We start from the raw sequence: 18122 nt of genomic DNA, 5'->3' as shown, positions 1-18122 counted from the left end.
CGAAAACATTTATTAGCAATTCTGTGTTTCCATACGTTAGGATCAACAGCAGAACAATGTGAGCTCTAAATCAGGGTAAATAGAAGAGAAGTGTTTGGTTATAAAAGCTACTTTTCGTGAAGGTTCAAACGTCAAAGGGCTCATGCAACTAATACAATCACAGAACCTAAAGCGCAATGTGGACTGGAACTGGGGACATTCTTGCTTTAAAAGCACCACAGTACTGTGGAACCCCCATCTCTACCTTGTCCTCTTATGAACTAAATAGCCAAATGTTATTTACCTCATTTACAAGACTGCAAGTCATTTTTGTTTCTACATGATGAGTGTTCAATCCTCCATTGGCCTCTTTATGTGCACAGAGATGTTCTGATCTGATACACACACATGCATGCAAAACAGCCAAATAAGCTTCAGACTGCAGACTTTGTCTTCTTGCTGAAAACTTCAACTTGTGGATTCAAACAAAAGGGACTTATTCACATCGATCTAAACATCCAGGCTGTAGAAGCAAGTAATTAACTTTTCACATTGAAGGCAGCAGCAAGCATCATGTGGGAGATTAAACCCATGTTTGATTCTTCCAGGACGTTTCAGCCACCTCCGAAAGGTGATAACCGACCGGTGCTCCTGATGAACAAACCCACCTGCTCCGTTGCTCCCGCTGCTCAGACCCCTAAGCCTCCTCCCGTCACTGAGGTCGCTTCCACGTCGGCTCCACCTCCTGTTATTCAACAAGGTACGAGAGAAACCGCTCGCGAACCAAACCCACGATCACGGTATGAATACTGAGCTTCAATCTGTCTGCTCCTTTCAGTGGTGTGCTCGGTGGCGACCACGCCTCCTCCCCGCCCGTCCGTCAGTCCTGCTTCTCAGACTGCAGTCAGATCCAGCGCTCCCAAACCGGTGCTGACTGTCCGGCCGCCTGCCGCTCCCTGTGCGGCCGGCATCCCCGCTCACCCCAGCCCCAGCCCGGGTAACATCATGCCCCAGAGGGTGCTGCTCAGCCCAGACATGCAGGCCAGGCTGCCCTGTGAGTTCACAGCTTCCAGAACAAAGGATTGTGTTTTGCAGAAGTTCAAACTTTTAAAGCAGTTGAATAAAAAAAAAATTTAATATGCGCCCATCAAAGTCTCCTCCCTCTACTGACCCTACCTGTACCACTGGATAGTTCACCTATTAATTTACAAAGAATCTGAAATATACATACACACACAAAGACAAATAAACATGGGAGTGTCAATACCTAGATGAGTTTACATACATGTAGATACATGCACACATACATATTTGAGTAGAGACAAAAATGTATGTTTGGTCTGGGCAATTTGACCTAAAAAGAAAAAAGATTAATAAAAATTCGACGTTCAATTCTTTTTCTCAATCCACTTAAAAATGACTGCAGACATCAAATTCAAGTATTAGCAAAAGTGCAACAGCAACTACAGAAACCCACAAGGAGTGGTAGAACGGAACACTAAAAATGCCGCAAAAAGAGTAAAAAAATTGAATTTGCTAAATAAAAATCTTTTTTAGCTGCAAATTCAATTCATCGATTAAATCGATTTATTTATTTTTTTGCCCAGCCCTAATGTATGTTTCTATCTACACTATGTGCAGACTCCTTTTGATATATTAAAAATGGAAATTTACATTTTAATAGACTATATAGATACATACTTGCTCAGTCTTGAAGGTTATGGGGTCATTTTTGCATTTTAACAGAAGAACAAGCGTGACATTGAAGCTGCTGCTAAAATCGGACTCCACTGTCCACTCCACTGTTCATGATTATTGGTGACTGAGCCTGTGGTGAATTGAAGATGTTCATGTTTCTGACCTGTGTGTCTTGTTTTTCTTCACCTGAAGCTGGTGAGGTGGTCAGTATCGCCCAGTTGGCCTCCCTGGCGGGCCGCCCGGTGTCTTCATGTCAGGGCAGTAAGCCTGTCACCTTCCAGCTGCAGGGCAACAAGCTGACGCTGTCTGGAGCTCAGATCCACCAGGTCCCAGCAGCGGCGCCGCGCCCCGTTCAGGGTGAGACTACCGACACCATTGACAGCATGTGTATTCTCATCACCATGACTAATAGATCAATCGTGATACCTGGGCATTTCAAAAATCACTACAAAGCTGAGAAATTAAGCTTTGTATCTGTACATTACATTTAATAGAGGGAGTAGGTCTGTTATCCTACTAAAGATCTAACTTTCAACTTAAGAGTCTTTATATGTCACCAGGACAGACTTGTATTCCTAAATCCATCCCTGGAATCTTCTGAAAAGACACAGACTGTTCTTACCTTTCTTGACTAACTCTTTCAAGTATAGTTGGGATGTCACGTCTGACTAAAGGCTGTTTTATGCTTGACGCTCCACGAGCTCTCCACGGCCCCGTGTGGCCAAATTACGTCATTTCAGTCGCCACGGCCCCCTGTTCACGCCACCGCTCTGTGAGCCTCCAAATTCTTTTGAATACACAGATGGAGACGTGTGGGGAAAAAAGGCAGAGCTGACGCGGAGGAGGTCTGAATACTTGGTTCTAAAGACACAAAAAGCATAAAGCTGCACATCCACACTGAAAAAACAAGATTTGACTCATGGATGCCATTTTGTTGCAGCAGACTTCAACAGAAGGAAAATTTAATTCTAAACAATAGTTGCATGCTCCGCTCTCCACTTGCAGGATCACCTGCTGGTGTTGAAGAGAAGAAGTCTACTTCTTCTGCTCTAATTTAAAGGGGACATATCATGCTAAATCCACTTTTTTAGCCCTTAAATGCATGTTGTTGTATATTTAGAGTGTTTAGAAGTACAGAAAAGTTCAAAGTAGTCTCTTCAGGTGCTCCGTTGATATCTTTATATTCTGTTTTGGTCATATTTTGCGATCGGTTTCGATTTTTCTATTCTCTATTACGTTTTTTGAACAATGACGTCACAGTATTCTCAGCGGAACTGCCAAATTAGGACATCGACGTTTCGAGCAATCCGCCATTTTTGTTTCTCGCTGCGATTTTGTAGTCCAACCGAAGTTACGAGAGGATAAGTCGAAATGTTCGGTTGTTGGATGTAGTAACCCACAAGCTTCGTTACACCGTCTCCCAGCATCAGAACCTTTTCGAAGTGCCTGGTTGAGTTTTATTTTTCACAGAAATGTACCCACATCTGTGGGTAAGGTCATTTTTGTGTGCGCGAATCACTTTAAGGACGACTGCTTCAGCAACCTCCGCCAGTATAAAGAAGGATTTGCCGAAAGACTTCGTCTGATTGAGCGGTCAGTTCCTTCTATCTATGGAGACGACGAACAGAGCACTTCGGTAAGCTGTATATAACGCTAAAAAGTGTGATGATAAGACGTCCCTGTCATTGTTTTGTTAGCATTAGCAGTTGCACCGTCTTCATATGTTAGCGCTGTGTGCTCGTTTTAGATTATAATGTAACTTCTGTGTTAAATAGTCGTTGTAATACAGGCAGTATTGTAGTAGTGGGCATGGATGGAGAAGTTAGTGTAAATATAGTAACACACCATTGCGTTACATCCATATGAAGACGTTGTTCTGAAGGTGCATCATCGTCATTTTCATCTCGCTCCGCCGGGTCCGACTCTGGCTCGAACATGTATGGCTGGATGGACAAATCTTCCGTTGTTGACATTTTGTAAATAATGTGTGAATATAAAGTTTCTGCGCCGCTAGATAATTGTATCTGTTCTATCAAACTACAAAGATGGCCGAACAGGGTGACGTTGAACCGAGTGTGACCTCTGCAACCTGGAGAGGAGGCGGGGTATGAAGTGTCTCATTTGCATTTGAAGAGACCGCCCCAAAACGAGTTGCTCTCAGAAGCGCATCAGAAAAGGGGTTGAAAAGGGGCCTGTGGAGCTATAATAATGAGGAATTCAGACCCAAGCATTGCAGTTTCGCGTTGTATAGACCACAACTGTATGATTTATATGTAAAAAGGAAGGATTTAAAAGCATGATATGTCTCCTTTAATACTGCGGTGGAAGTGTGTTTGCGGTGCACTGCCCCCTGCAGTTTGGGAGTGGGATCCGCATGTAGTATAAATGGCACACCATCTCTCATTGATTCTGCATTTCATAAGTTCCGCACGTCAGGCCCGTGCGTCAAGCAAAAAACAGCTTTAAGACTCGTGGACACAGCTTCTGTCCACACGACTCTGAAACCAACCTCGGGATTCTTTAAAACAACTTGATTCAAACTCCAACTAGAAATATTTAAACATACTTTTAAACCTCTTTAAACTTTTAAGTTACTCCCATTGGAAGATGCTAATTTTGAGTGAAATTATTTAATTCAACCGCTTAAACAAGAGATTCCTTCTAAAAGTTTCAATCAAATAAGCAACATATTCTTTCCCAAGGTGATGGACTAATAGCTTTCTGGCCTTGTTGCTCTGCAGGTAACGTGATGCACCTGGTGTCCAGCGGCGTGCAGCATCACCTCATCAGCCAGCCGGCACAGGTGACGGTCCAGACCACCGCCAACACAAATTCTGCTAACACCGCCTCTGCCACGGCTCCTAATGCAAACCGCCTGCCGCACAACGCCGCATCTCAGGGTGAGAAACGTCTTTTCGCCTCAAGCTGAGCGTACATTGTTAAGACGACACACACTGACAGACAACACTAAAGGGAGGCTGCTGAAGTTTGTATGCGTGTTTATTTTCAGTGCCCTCGGCTATAGTGAGCAGCCCCGGTGTGGTGAAGATCGTTGTGCGTCAGGCAGCAGGCAAGGAGGGCGGGCCAGTGCCCACCCTGGCCGTGGCCCCTTCCCCCCGTGTTACCCCCCAGGCCTCCCCCTCCTTGCACCCCCACGCCAACACCACCCCCATCAGGACCACCGCTCCCCTGCAGATCACCCAGCGCACCGCCGGGCCCGCCACTGTCCACTACACCATAGCTCCTCCCAGACACCCCAGTTCCACCCCTAACCAGCCCCAACCCCCCCGCCCCGTTCTCAAAGTAGTGCAGCCTCCTCCTGCGACCAGTGTGGAGCAGCCAGGTGAGAGGAACTAGCTCCAACTTCTTCTTCCTCTGTCAGGCATGTGTGAGAAGCCGAGCTGAGTTAGGACGTCACTGCCACTACTTTTTACAAATGTTGTCTTCCTCACCGTCCCATCTCCCACTCTGTGGCCGTCTGTGGCACAGGCACAAGTTAAACTTTCTTCTCTGCCCTTTTCTCCTCAGCTTCCACTCCAGTCACAGCGTCCTCGTCTGTGTCAAAGTCTTCATCAACACCGCGGGACAGCGGCAGCAGTCAAACGGCCATCGCCCCGAAGTCCAGGCCCAGTGTCGGAGTGAAAGTCTGCCCTCCTCCCAGGAGAGTTCCTCGTCCTCCTCCACGCTCTCCTTTCCACATGGTAACCCGGTTGTTTCTGTTCTTTCCTCCACTGAGCACCAACATTTTTTAGTGTTAGACTTGTGTAGACACACACACACACACACACACACACACACACACACACACACACACACACACACACACAGAAAAATTGCTACTCAAAGTTCAGACAGTGATAGTAAGGAATAAACGTTGTGACTCTCTTCCTTCAGCAGCTTCAATTAGCCGTGAATCTGTTGGACAGTCTCACAGAGTTGTTCTCCTCTCTGCTCTTCTTCTTTCCTTCCTCAGTCGTGGCTCTCCGACAGCCTCAAGCAGCAGCGAGAGAGCCGGCTCGACTTCATCTTCGGGGTGAATGAGCGCCGCTGTGGAGCCCGACCGACGTACGGCCGCGAGGTTCTGGACTTCCTGACCTTCCTGCCCAGCTCTCGGCCTTCGCCGGCCCCCCTGCGGCCCGAGGTGGAGTGGGGCCGCTCGGGCCACAGCAGCTGTTTGTTCGCGCAGATGCAGAACAAGTTCGACTTCTGGCAGCAGAGTGGGGCCGTCAGAGAGGCCATCCACAGCATGGAGGAACGCCTGGAGCTGCTGGCTGACGTCATTGACCGGTACATGACCCCCGGCCTCACGGACACACTCATCACTGACGTCTCGACTCTGGCTTCACGCTTCTTCTTCTTCTGTCTCTCTTGTGCAGGTTCACGTTTGCCATCCCCCCTGTGGAGGCCCCGCCCATCTCCATGCACTGCTGCCACCCTCCTCCGTCTCTGAGCCACAAGCAGGCCATCTTCTCCGCCATGTTGGCCACGGAGGCAACGCCGCTCACCAGCAGCCTCCACCGGATCCAGTGTTACATGAGGACCCAGTTCCCCGACCTGCGGCTCATCCAGTACGACTGCGGTGAGTCCGGGAAGGGAACAGTCTTCCTTCATTTCCACTGTTCATTTCACTCTGCTTTAATATCCTCACGTGCTCCAGTCTTCATCAGTCTTTCACCCTTCATTTTTACTTCTTCTCCTTGTTCATTCTTCCATTTACCTTCTGTTCTGTTTTTCTTTCTCCCCTTTTCCTTGTTGGTGTCCTTCATTTTGCCTTATTTTTTAATACTTGCATATTATTCCCGTTTTAAATGCTTCCTTTTCAATTTTGTTGGTCCTTGGGTCCTTTCTTGCTTGCTTCTTTTTGCTGTCATTCATTTTTCTCTTCAATCCTCTTCCCATCTTTCCTCACCGTCTTTCCATTTTCTTTTGTTTTTCAGTTCTTTAACTTTCTGCTTTGTTGCTTTATTTTGGTTACCTTCTTGCATCCTTTTTTTTATTTTTATAATTCTTAATTTCCTTTTCTCGTTTTTTTGGATGGTCCTCCTATCTGTTTCCTTTAATTTTATTTTTATTTACTGGTTTCCAATTTTTTTCTTTAATTTTAAATTCTGTAATTGTTCTTCCTGAATATCACCCTTGTATCTCGATTTCTCGCTTTCGTCTCTCTTTTTTGTACTTCCTTCCTTTGTAATGTCTTTTTGTTTTGCATTTCTTCTTTATATCCTCCTTTTTTTCTCCCTTACTTTTTTATCTTCGGTTTATTCCGTCCAATTCTTCCTTTCTCTCTATTGATTTTCTTTCTATTTTTTCTTTTTTTTTATCTTGCATACTGTGTTTTTGTCGTCTTGTAGATTATTTTTGCTCTGTGGTGACTGTCTATAATTGTGTATTTGTGTGTATGGGTGTGCAGGGAAGCTTCAGACTCTCCACACGTTGCTGAGGAAGCTGAAGAGTGGAGGTCACCGCGTGCTGATCTTCACTCAGATGACCAGAATGTTGGATGTGCTGGAGCAGTTCCTCAACTACCACGGACACATCTACCTCCGTCTGGATGGCAGCACGCGTGTGGAGCAGCGACAGGTTGCCGCTGCCGCCAGCATTTACCCGTCAACCACAGAGAAGGTGGTTACAGGAGGAGTAGTGTTCACCCCTGTGTGTTTTCCTCACCGCAGGCTCTCATGGAGCGATTCAATGCCGACCGTCGGATCTTCTGCTTCATCCTGTCCACTCGCAGCGGTGGCGTTGGTGTCAATCTGACCGGCGCCGACACCGTGGTGTTCTATGACAGCGACTGGAATCCCACCATGGATGCGCAGGCTCAGGACCGCTGCCACCGCATCGGACAGACCAGAGACGTCCATATTTACAGGTAGTTTGATCTTTAAGAAACTGAAGCGGATTTTAATGTCTACACCTAAAACTCTATTCATATATTTACAACTCTAAGTTGCAAAATTGCAATTTTTTGGATGAAACCAGTTTAATTGTGATGATTTCAACTACGTGTTTATTCCTCAGACTGATCAGTGAGCGTACAGTGGAGGAGAACATCTTGAAGAAAGCCAACCAGAAGAGGATGCTGGGAGATATGGCGATCGAAGGAGGAAACTTTACCACTGCCTTCTTCAAACAGGTATTTATCTCTTAAGTTCTTTTGGCCTGTTTCAGGAGTTTCCAGACACAACAAAGGTGTGAGTGTGAGATGACTGGGATTTTAACAATTTATATCTTTAAATAATGTGCGTGTTTCAACCCTTTCTCAGGCATAAATTGAATTATCGCGCCCAGAGTGCTTTCTTAGAGTATATCAATACTGTGAGGTCAGTTTTCACTTTATAGAATATGTATTAAAGCACCAGACTGAGCACAAAATTGCATATTTCACCAGTTTTAGCTTTAATGTTTAGCATAATGATGTAATTATGCATTAAATGCTCTTCAATGTACAATTATTATAGAAAATATGCAGAAGTTGCCATATTTAGTCACTTTTTTATTAATGCTAGCATTGAAGCGTGATTGTGATAAGATTGCCTCTTGTGGTTTGATCCCTTGTTGGCCGTTAAATGTGAAATGTGTTGTGTTTCAAAACTGGATGTAATGGGTCAGTGGTTTATTGGTCTCGTTGTGAAAATGGTGCAATTATGTTTTTGTTCCTCAGCAAACCATCCGCGAGCTGTTCGACATGAACGATGGCGAGAAGAGAGAAGCTGCAGTGGAGCTGTCGCTGCCTCACGCCGAAGAGGAGGAAGGTGTCAACAAACAGAGCACCACCATCCTGGAGCAGGTCAGACACTCATATTCAACATCTACCCAGTGCCCACATTTAGGCTCTAGCAAAACTGTTGTTGAACAGCTTGAGCTGGACTGTTATGCTGCATTGGAGCATAACTGAACAGAGCCAATGTAACGCAAAATGACTTTAAAGAGCTGCAAAAGGCCAGAAATGGAGAAAATAATATAAAATGGAAAAAAATTATCGGATATTAACAACTTCAAATGAACCAAACAAAGAAATGTGAAATAACAAAACGGGATTTAAGCTGATTTGAAATGAACAGACAAAAATGCGGGTTCATATAAAAACCCCAAAGAAACACAAAAATACACATAATCTCTTAATAGAGAGAATATTTTTGGGACGACGTTCAAAGTCTTGAGATATGAATTGTGCTAAGGTTTGACCTCAAACAGAGGTGAGGAACTGAAATGCTACAGGACCTCGAGTAAATGCAAAGTCCCTCCAAAGAATTTCACAAAAATGGCCAAAGATAGAAGCTGTTAATTTGATGTCAGAATACAATCAAAACTATAGACAGTTCCACATTGACCAGATGGGGCTCAGAGCTCTGTTCCATGTCTACTGATCATCTAAAAGCTGTTGTGACATCTCAACGTGATATGTAAAGTGTTGTTGATGTTTTGCTTTGTCTGCTGCAGGCGCTGTGTCGCGCCGAAGACGAGGAGGATATCGTGGCGGCCTCGCAGGCCAAAGCAGAGCAAGTGGCCGAGCTGGCGGAGTTTAATGAGAACATCCCACTGGACGACGGCGGCGGCGAGCAGGAGGAAGTGGAGGAGCTCTCCAAAGCTGAGCAGGAGATCGCCGCTTTGGTGGAGCAGGTGAGTCCTGCAGCTGCTCTGACTCAGTGTATCACTGAGAAACCACCATCACTTTATATTAGCCTCATATCATTCAGGTGTTTCCAGCTGACTCCAGGTTTGACCATTGTTGCCATTTCTCTTCATGTTCGGTCATATGTCACGCACTCCTCGAACAATACACAGTGTCTCGCTCATAAAACTACACAACTATACACACCTGTGAGACAGTTGGGGCTCCCTGGAGCAGTTGCTTTGACAACACACTCACACCACAGCAGAGTGAACCTGAATGCGAGTATAGTGTTCTCTTCTCCTGCTGCACTGTACCGAGTCCCAAAACTTAACTGAGTTGAACTAAAAACAGCAGAGATCCATTTTAGTGTATTAACACAGCGTATTGTTTTTGCAGCTCACTCCCATTGAACGCTACGCCATGAACTTCCTGGAAGCCTCACTGGAGGACGTGTGCAAAGAGGAACTGAAGCAGGCAGAGGTAAGGAGACAATTTTTATTAAAACTTGCCTTATCAGCACAGCATTGTGACAGTGTGAAAACGTGACTTATCACTGATGTCTTCTTTTTCATGAATCTGTAGATCATTATTAAGTCAATAGACCAGAATAGTGTTTTTGGATTCAGTGATTTCAAACCAATAATACGTTTTTGTTGTTATGGACCTAGATATCATACAATATCAGTGTTTGCCCACTGTTAAACAAAACAGCATCCATAGCTGCAGAGGTTTGACCCTGGCCTGTGTGTGTGTGTTCAGGAGCAGGTGGAGGCTGCGAGGAAAGGCCTCGATCAGGCCAAAGAGGAAGGCCTCAAGCTCCACGCTTCATCTGACGACAATGACGACGACTTCTTGTTGAGGCCCAGCTCTGCAGAGCCGGCTCAACCACCTCCTTCCCGCCGTGGCCGCAAACCTAAAGACAAGGTGGTCACCTCCACGAGGACCAGTGGGCGGCTCCGTGGAGCCTCACCCGACACCGAGCCGGAGCCCACGACCCCCAGAGAAGTGCCTGAAAGACTCCGCGGTCTGAGAGGACGAGGAGCTGCCAAAGACACCAGCGCTGTGTCTACCACCCCGTCACACCCCAAAACTTCCTCCTCAGCCAGGCTCCAAGACGCCAAGTCCTCAAAGGCGTCGTCGCCAGCCAGAGATCACCACACGGTCAAAACCAGGACTCAACCAACCCGGACACATCCCAGTCCAGTGCCTTCCCCTACCACCACCTCGCCCCCTGCAGGGAAACATCCAGCTGTAGGAGAGACTGAGAGCAAGAACTCCAAAGCAGGGAGAGAGGAGAAGGACGGGAGCAACGAGAGGAAGATTTCGGAGTCCTCACTGGACTCCAGCTGCCCAGTGGACCATCAGACAAAAGACGACGACGGTAAAGACCACAGTGCCATGTCTCCCCCCTCCACCAGCTCCAGATCACCTCGTAAACGCCAGTCAGCTGATGACGAAGTCCTGCGGGGCCTGGTTGAAGACTCTCCATCGGCCAAAGTCCTGCGGAAGCTCCCAGGCCGTCTAGTCACCGTGGTGGAGGAGAAGGAGCCAAGGAGGCGGCGACGACGGGGAAGCGGCACTGGAGGCTCTTTAGAGGAGGCGGCAGCTGAAGAGAGCGCCGACGAACCCAACAAAGACAACACGTCCCCGAGCAATGACGGCAAAACTAAAACGACTGTTACCAAATCCCCTCAGAACCAGGACCCCACCCCGAGTCCATCTGTCATCCCACAGCCTGTCAGAAGCTATCCACCGTACTCGCCACCTCATCTGTCTCCCGACATGCCGGTGCTGAGAAATCTCCCTGTGCGACGAAGGCTTGAAACTGAATCACGCATGGCGGCTCAGCTAGGAGAGCAGCAGCAGCAACTTCTGGGACGAGGACGAGGAGGAAACCAGTCCAAGAAAACAGATTCTGTGCCTGGAAAAGAAACGGCATTAATCTCCACAGAGTCCAGCTTAAATTCTCTTGCAACACCATTGAAAAGAAAAAGGGGCCGGCCCCCTAAGACTCCCCCAAGATTAGCAGAGTCTGACAACACAATAAGCCCCATGCCCACTTCGCCAAGCGAGGAAGAGAACCCCCCTCTTTCCCCGAAACGTAAGAGGGGTCGTCCCCGCAAAGACTCTGTGACAGTGTCAGACGCTGCTGGTGAAGGACAAAACTCTGAAGCGTCTGCCATATCGAAACTTGAACTAAGCTCACAGTCAGTCCCGTTGGAGACCCCAACCCCCGTTGCTGCCAACACAAATACGACCTCACTGTCAACCAAAGAGGAAACAGACACTAAGACCGAGGATTCTAATGCTGCTCCCAATCAAGCACTCGTAATAAAGACGGATGAAGCTTGTAAACCTGTTTCTTCAGTCCAGACCCCAGCTACACTTGAACTTCCTCCTGTTCCTACCTCCACTCATAGTCTCAGTCCAGCTCAAGATGCACAGACTTCTTCTGCATCCTCTGTCCCACTGTCCTCGTGTACCAATGTCCTAGTCACTACCACCTCTCCATCGCCATCCACTAGTGTTGTCTCTTCCACCGCTCCAACTTATGTGGTTACCACTGCTGCTGAAGCTGCTGTCGAGCCAATCTCCTCAACTCTGACTGTGAAAACGACGGGGCCAGACTCTAACTCTGCCAGACCCACCGCTGCTGCTCCACCAGCTGCTACCACTCTATCTGCTGTGGCTGTTAAAGCGACATTGACAGGGACTTCTGCTGCAGCTCCAGGAGTTTTGAAACCAGTCACCACTACAGTGAAATCACTCACAACTAAAACTGCTGCTGTTAAGGACCCAACAAAATCCTCTGTGGCATCTGCTGCAACCACGACTCATGCCATCCCCAAGGTATCTTCAACTTCCCTGAGCCCAACTTCACCAAAGTCAACCTCCTCAACTTCAGCTTCAGTGATGACAACTCAAGTAAAACCAGCCCAACTCAATCCAACGAAGTTGACAGACCAAGTAAAAACTGCCCAAGCTATTCCATCAAACCCAACAACAGTAAAAACTCCTCAGAGTCCATTAAACCCAACTACTGTCAAAAGAGTGCAGACTAATCAATCAAACCCAACGACGACCATTAAACCTTCTCAAGCGAGTCCATCAAACCCAACAACAGTAAAAACTTCTCAAGCGACTGCATCAAACCCAACAACCGTAAAAACTCCTAAAGCATGTCCATCAAACCCAACAACTACAGCAAAGGCTATTCAAACTAGTCAATTGAACCCAACAACTACTATCAAAACTCCTCAAGCTTGTCCATCAAACCCAGCAGCAACAATAAAAACTATTCACGTTGGTCCATCAAACCAAGCAACAACAAAAGCTCCCCAAGCTATTACATCAGTGAAAGAAAAACCAGCACAAGCATGTTCATCAAACCCAACAATAAAAACAATCCAAACAACCCCTTCAGTCTCAACATCCCAAACAAAACCAGTGCAAGTTTGTCCGTCAAAGCTCGCAGCTCCAACAGTCCAAACAAATCAAGTAAATGCAAGCCCAACCGTGCCCAAACTTCCATCTGCATCTTCTTCGGTTACAAATGTAAATGCAGAACCATCTTTGCCCGCCAAGGCAAAGCCTAATGTGACCGATACCAAAACCCTAACCACACCATTAGCAACTGAAGCACCTGCACTGAATCAGTCAACTGAAGAGCCTCTTAAATCTGGTGCTGCACCACCTCTTCCAATCTGCTCTGCCACCCCCACCACATCTGTCCCTGCCCCGAGTACATCTGTATCTGCCCCCACCACATCTGTCCCTGCCCCCTGTACATCTGTATCTGCCCCCACCACATCTGCCCCTGCCCCCTGTACATCTGTATCTGCCCCCACCACATCTGCCCCTGACCCGAGTACATCTGTATCTGCCCCCACCACATCTGTCCCTGCCCTGAGTACATCTGTATCTGCCCCCACTACATCTGTCCCTGCCCCGAGTACATCTGTATCTGCCCCCACTACATTTGTATCTGCCCCGAGTACATCTGTATCTGCCCCCATTACAATTGTATCTGCACCGAGTACAATTGTCCTTACTTCTTCTGAGGCAAACACAATTGCAGTAACGTTGTTGCCCCAAACAGAAGCAGTCAGTGTAACAAGTCCTTCTGAACTAGATACCTCTGGTTCCCCCCTGATGGCAACACCTGAAGAAAAATCTGCCAAGACCCCTTTGACAACTTCTACTGGAGCACCACAAATAGTTTCCACACCTAAAATGCCATCCGGAGAAAAGTCTGCTGCAGATGAAAACAGAAATTCTACGACAACTACCACCTGTACCGCAGCTTCCATAACTGCAGTGACTACCACGACTCCTCCTGTTTCCACCACACAAACCACCACAGTCCAAGTACGAAGCCCTGGATCCACTGGTGTTCCTGCACCTGCACCCTCTGGTGTTTCTTCGGAGACGCAGTCCGCAGAGTCTATGCTTGAAAACTCTAAAAGTGACTCCGAAATGGAAGTGGATGCAGAAGCAAATTCTAGCAAAGAGACAGACGCCAACAAGCAAATTGTGTGCAAGTCTCAACCTAAAAGGAGAAAGGTGGAGAGTTCATGTGGAACTAAAGTGTCCAAGGCAGAAAAGGAGGAAGAAGGTGCAGGAGATACAAAAGTTGCAACCACTTTGCAGAAAGATCAAAGCCTACAATCAGCAGAGAAAACGAACGAGGATCAGAAACCTCCTCGGCCAAAAAGGTCTCTCAGTCGCCAGAGTAGTCAGGATTCAACACGCTCCTCCTCGCCATCATCTGGGTGCTCGACGTCAACACTCACTCGCCACGCTCACCATAAGAGGACCTACGAGAACAGACTTCCTGCCAAGAAAAAGCGAACTGATGTCACCTCAGAGGCCGGAATGGAGGAGAAGGAAGAGAGTGGGGATAAGAAAGCAGATGGCAGTGAGGAGGCCACCACCTCGGCTTCCCGTTCAGCGAGGCGCTCCAGGTCCTCCTCTTCCTCCACTGACTCAGAGAGCGATGAGACGCGAAAGGAGAACCGACTGACTCGTTCGGCCAAGCGCCGGCTGCAGGACCAGGAGAAGGACAAAGGCACCAAGGAGAGGAAGGCTTCTAAACCTGCAGGTGGCTCTGACAAAAGCACATCAAACACCACCAACACGTCGACGGGAGGAGAGTCCGGCAGCGACACATCTTCTGTCAGGATCAATCGAAAATCTGCCGTGTCGCAGCCTTCACAAGACGGAAAAGCCCAGATGAACAGCACGCAGTCGCTGCCCCCTGAGCCAGAGGTCCTGGGGAAACGTTGCTCGGCGCTCAACGCAGCAGCCAAGCTCCTGGCAATGAAAGGCAGGGTGGACACTCCAGGTCATACCACAAGGAGAGACTCTGGAGCCAAATCTGCATCCTCTACAGACAAAAACCAAAAGCCTAAAAGCAAAGGTGTGCCCACATCTCCCCAAAATAACTCTGTAAGTCTTAACAACAATAAAAACAGCAGCAGCAAACCTTCAACACCCAATCAGACGAGCCGCTCATCATCCCGCTCCACCAGACAGTGCCCGGGTTCTCTGGTCCCACCGTTGGAGGCGGAGTACAAAAGGCCAAAGCCTGAGGAGAAGGAGCGGGGCAGCAGGAAGTCTTCGGGGGCGAAGGATGGCGAGGCAGAAGGGCGGTCTTCATCTCGGGGCCACAGCGCCTGCAGCAGCATGAGCAGCGATGGCGAGGGCGACTGTGGCGGTCGCAGCAGCCGGAGTCGCAGCAGCAGCAACAGCAGCCAGCGCACACACAGCATCAGCTCCCAGAACACGGAGCGCCGTAGCTCCCGCTCCCGCGCCGCCTCCTCCGGCAGCGAGCGGGACCGCAGCCTGGACCGGGCCAAGAGAGACCAGCGGGGCCAACACAGGGAGAGCCGCAAGGACAGCAGGAGGTTCCAGAAGCTGCCGCAGGAGGCGGTGACCAGCGGCTCGGGGAACGAGGGGACGCCCGACCGCGTACTGCGGAGCGTCGCCGCGCTGGCGGCCGTTCAGGCCCGGTCACCGGCAGCAAGCACCCGCTCCTCCTCCAGTCACCAACGTCACAACAAAACATGACCAGAGTGCCAAAGGGATTTACAAACAATTGAAGCAAGAGTGTTGCAGAGTACGACGCGACAGCACGCCAGCGCCCCCCAGTGGTTGCTGCTTTGTCTGCACTCTTAAGGAACCGCAAGGGAACGGAGCACCGCACAAGCCAGGGACCGCCCTCACTCCGCAGGCCCCTCCCCTTTTTCTAACTGGACCCGGTCCCCTCGTCACTCAGACGGACTGCTGGGGGAGGCTCGGGCCGCCGGACTGATAGAAAAAAAACAAAGTGTCGCTGCGGTGGCGCGGCGAGGAGGCAGTGCGGTGGGAAAGTCTCACCACTGCAAGAGGTGAAAGTTAGTTGACATTACGTACTGTAACCATTAAAGACTGGAACACTCGGACCCTCCGTGTTAAGATGAGATTAAACAACCCCCCCCCTTCCCCCCCGGTAATTTGTGTGACGTTCAAAAAAAACCTTGGAGTGACCAGTTGTATTGTAAGTCGGCGGTTTTAGAAAGCTTGGTTTTGAGAAATTTGGTCCTGACTATCATTTTTTTTTGTAGTCAGTTGATAAGTTATGCATATTTTATGATTTCTTCCAGGGTGTGAGGAAGGGAACAGATCTGTCAATGTGATCTTTGCTGCACTATGCTGGAGCTTGTCTTTGCTTGGCCCCCGTTTCTCCTCCTCCTCATTGGACTCGTCTCAGATCAGCCTTCTTCACATTTGCACAGCCGGCTTTTTGGTGGTGTAGTGACGCGATTGTACATCAGCTTAAAAAGTCGATCGATTGGTTCCTGATAGCTCCCGCTATCTATTCAAGTAGTTTTTATTTCGAAGATCCTCCTCTGCCCCCTCCGGATCTTTCTACAGGCAGTCATTTGCATTAAAGTCCACCTCCGTCAAGTGTTCCTGCTGAAAGACGACAAGTGTTAGAGTGCCTCGTCGGCCAAATGGTTTTGAACCCGATTGCCTTGTGACGCACCTGAAGCCGGGTGTTAATCTTCTCTAACTAGCCAAACACATTAAATAAAATAAAAAAATAAAAAAACTACTTTTGTCCTCTTTCAAAACCTGAAAATTAAAATCTTTTCCTGCCATCATCACATTGTCGCTCTCTGTTCTTGTACAAATAAAATAACAATGGAGAAAATGCACTTGGGACAAAACTTGTGAATAAAATAACTGGTGCAGTTCCAGATGACTGTAAATTGTCGATTTACTTGTTGTGAGCAAAGGTGGGGACGCGTGGTTCACGGTGACGGTCTTACTACTTTTTTTTTTTTGTTTTTGTTTTTTCAAATTTGTCTCTTTTTATTTGTTGCATTCCTTTTCGATCCCTTGTAATTCCACATTGTTTTACTTGAAAACTAAAGACGATTACAGTTGAATAAAAAGACCAAAAATTAGCCGATGTTTGCATTTTGTTTTAAAGGTTTGTGAGACTTTTATTGACGCTTCAATCTGAAAAGAATTGAGAAATTACCGAGGATCAGTCTGTTCTGAGTGTGATTTTAAATTTGAGCTCGACTTGGTTGGAGCAGCACAATGACTTTTTAGATACCTAAATATTTCCTTTAGTTTATTTCCATGCAAACTTCACACTGGAAGGCAAAAGAATATAAAACAAAAGAACTAGGATAGCCCAAAGCCGGACCATGAAATAATTAAATTGTGAAATATTTAAATGTTTGGGTTTTTTTTTGCATAAAATTAATTGGTATTTTAATGAATTAATGAGTTGTATATTTAATTCCAGTTTTAATGAATTAATATTTATATAATGGTGTATATTTAATTCTGGTACCTTTAGAACATGAATTAATTAGTGAAATAAATGTTTTTTCTTCCATAAAATGAATTGGTATTTTAATGAATTAATGACACATTTATATTTTCAATTCCAATTTTAACAAATTGACACATTTAGATAAATATTTGTGTATTTAATTTTGGCGCGTTTGGTCCTCTATACATTTAGTCCTCCATACAAGCAATGTCGGTTGTTTTTTCTTTTCAGATTTCAACCTTTCAAATTGAGAATGGATTAATTTCACTTTTCTATGATCCGTGAACATTCAGCGGTGGGTCATGGAGCTACTTGTTTTCACTGCAGTTTAACAGAATAACCAAAAAAACCTGTGGGCTGATTTGGATTAACATGTTCAGGCTGACATATCATGGGGCCGGGAAGAAGCGGTTTAATTTTTAGGTGGAATCTGGATCATGTTCTGGTTCCAGAAGACACAAATGTTTGGATTATGAGGCTGATTATGTGGAGAAGAGGACATGATTTTATTGTGAGAATGATTCAGGTACCATTGTGGACAATAGATCCAGTTCAGAAACTAATATAATCTTGACGTTCATCCAATGGGAAGGGGGAAACTTCTAATTGTAACGTTAAAAAAAACCCAGTAGTCAACAGAGGACACACTGATGGACAGAGCAGAACTAATGGTCTCCTGTCCGATCCGGTCAATGCAGCAGAAGACCTGGAGCCTCATTTATAAAAGCTTGCGTACGCATAAAACGGGTCCTGAAAGATGCGTACGCCACTTCCCACACAAAGTTTCTGATATAAAAAAAAAACTTTGCGGGGAAATGTGAGTACTGGTACGCAAACTTTAAACCTTGCGAAAGGCCATTTTTAGCTTTTGGGCGCACGTACATTACTAACAGGTGTCCTACGCAAGGTTTTATAAATGAGGCCCCAGATCAGCGTCTCATCACAGTGCAGGACTCGACTCGTGGCTTTTCTCAGATCACTGGTTTGAATCCGGTGCAG

The 18122-nt window shown here is 47.0% G+C and overlaps 1 protein-coding gene across 1 annotated transcript in view; it reads left to right on the top strand.

Moving 5' to 3' along the window:
• Positions 1 to 16743, top strand: part of srcap (Snf2-related CREBBP activator protein) — a 32641-nt gene extending 15898 nt beyond the window's left edge. Inside the window, exons 18-32 of the mRNA XM_080478004.1 lie at positions 588 to 739; positions 818 to 1033; positions 1870 to 2034; positions 4419 to 4577; positions 4688 to 5020; positions 5206 to 5378; positions 5651 to 5964; positions 6054 to 6256; positions 7088 to 7257; positions 7350 to 7546; positions 7696 to 7810; positions 8339 to 8464; positions 9118 to 9297; positions 9689 to 9772; positions 10052 to 16743. Of these exons, the coding sequence (XP_080334130.1) occupies positions 588 to 739; positions 818 to 1033; positions 1870 to 2034; positions 4419 to 4577; positions 4688 to 5020; positions 5206 to 5378; positions 5651 to 5964; positions 6054 to 6256; positions 7088 to 7257; positions 7350 to 7546; positions 7696 to 7810; positions 8339 to 8464; positions 9118 to 9297; positions 9689 to 9772; positions 10052 to 15361 (7897 nt within the window). The 3' untranslated portion in view covers positions 15362 to 16743. The remainder of the gene's footprint in view (positions 1 to 587; positions 740 to 817; positions 1034 to 1869; positions 2035 to 4418; positions 4578 to 4687; positions 5021 to 5205; positions 5379 to 5650; positions 5965 to 6053; positions 6257 to 7087; positions 7258 to 7349; positions 7547 to 7695; positions 7811 to 8338; positions 8465 to 9117; positions 9298 to 9688; positions 9773 to 10051) is intronic.
• Positions 16744 to 18122: the final 1379 nt, after the last annotated feature.

This window comes from Lipophrys pholis (assembly GCF_963383615.2).
Source record: "Lipophrys pholis genome assembly, chromosome: 1".
Lineage (NCBI taxonomy): Eukaryota > Metazoa > Chordata > Actinopteri > Blenniiformes > Blenniidae > Lipophrys > Lipophrys pholis.
This window is presented reverse-complemented; position numbering and strand designations above follow the sequence as displayed.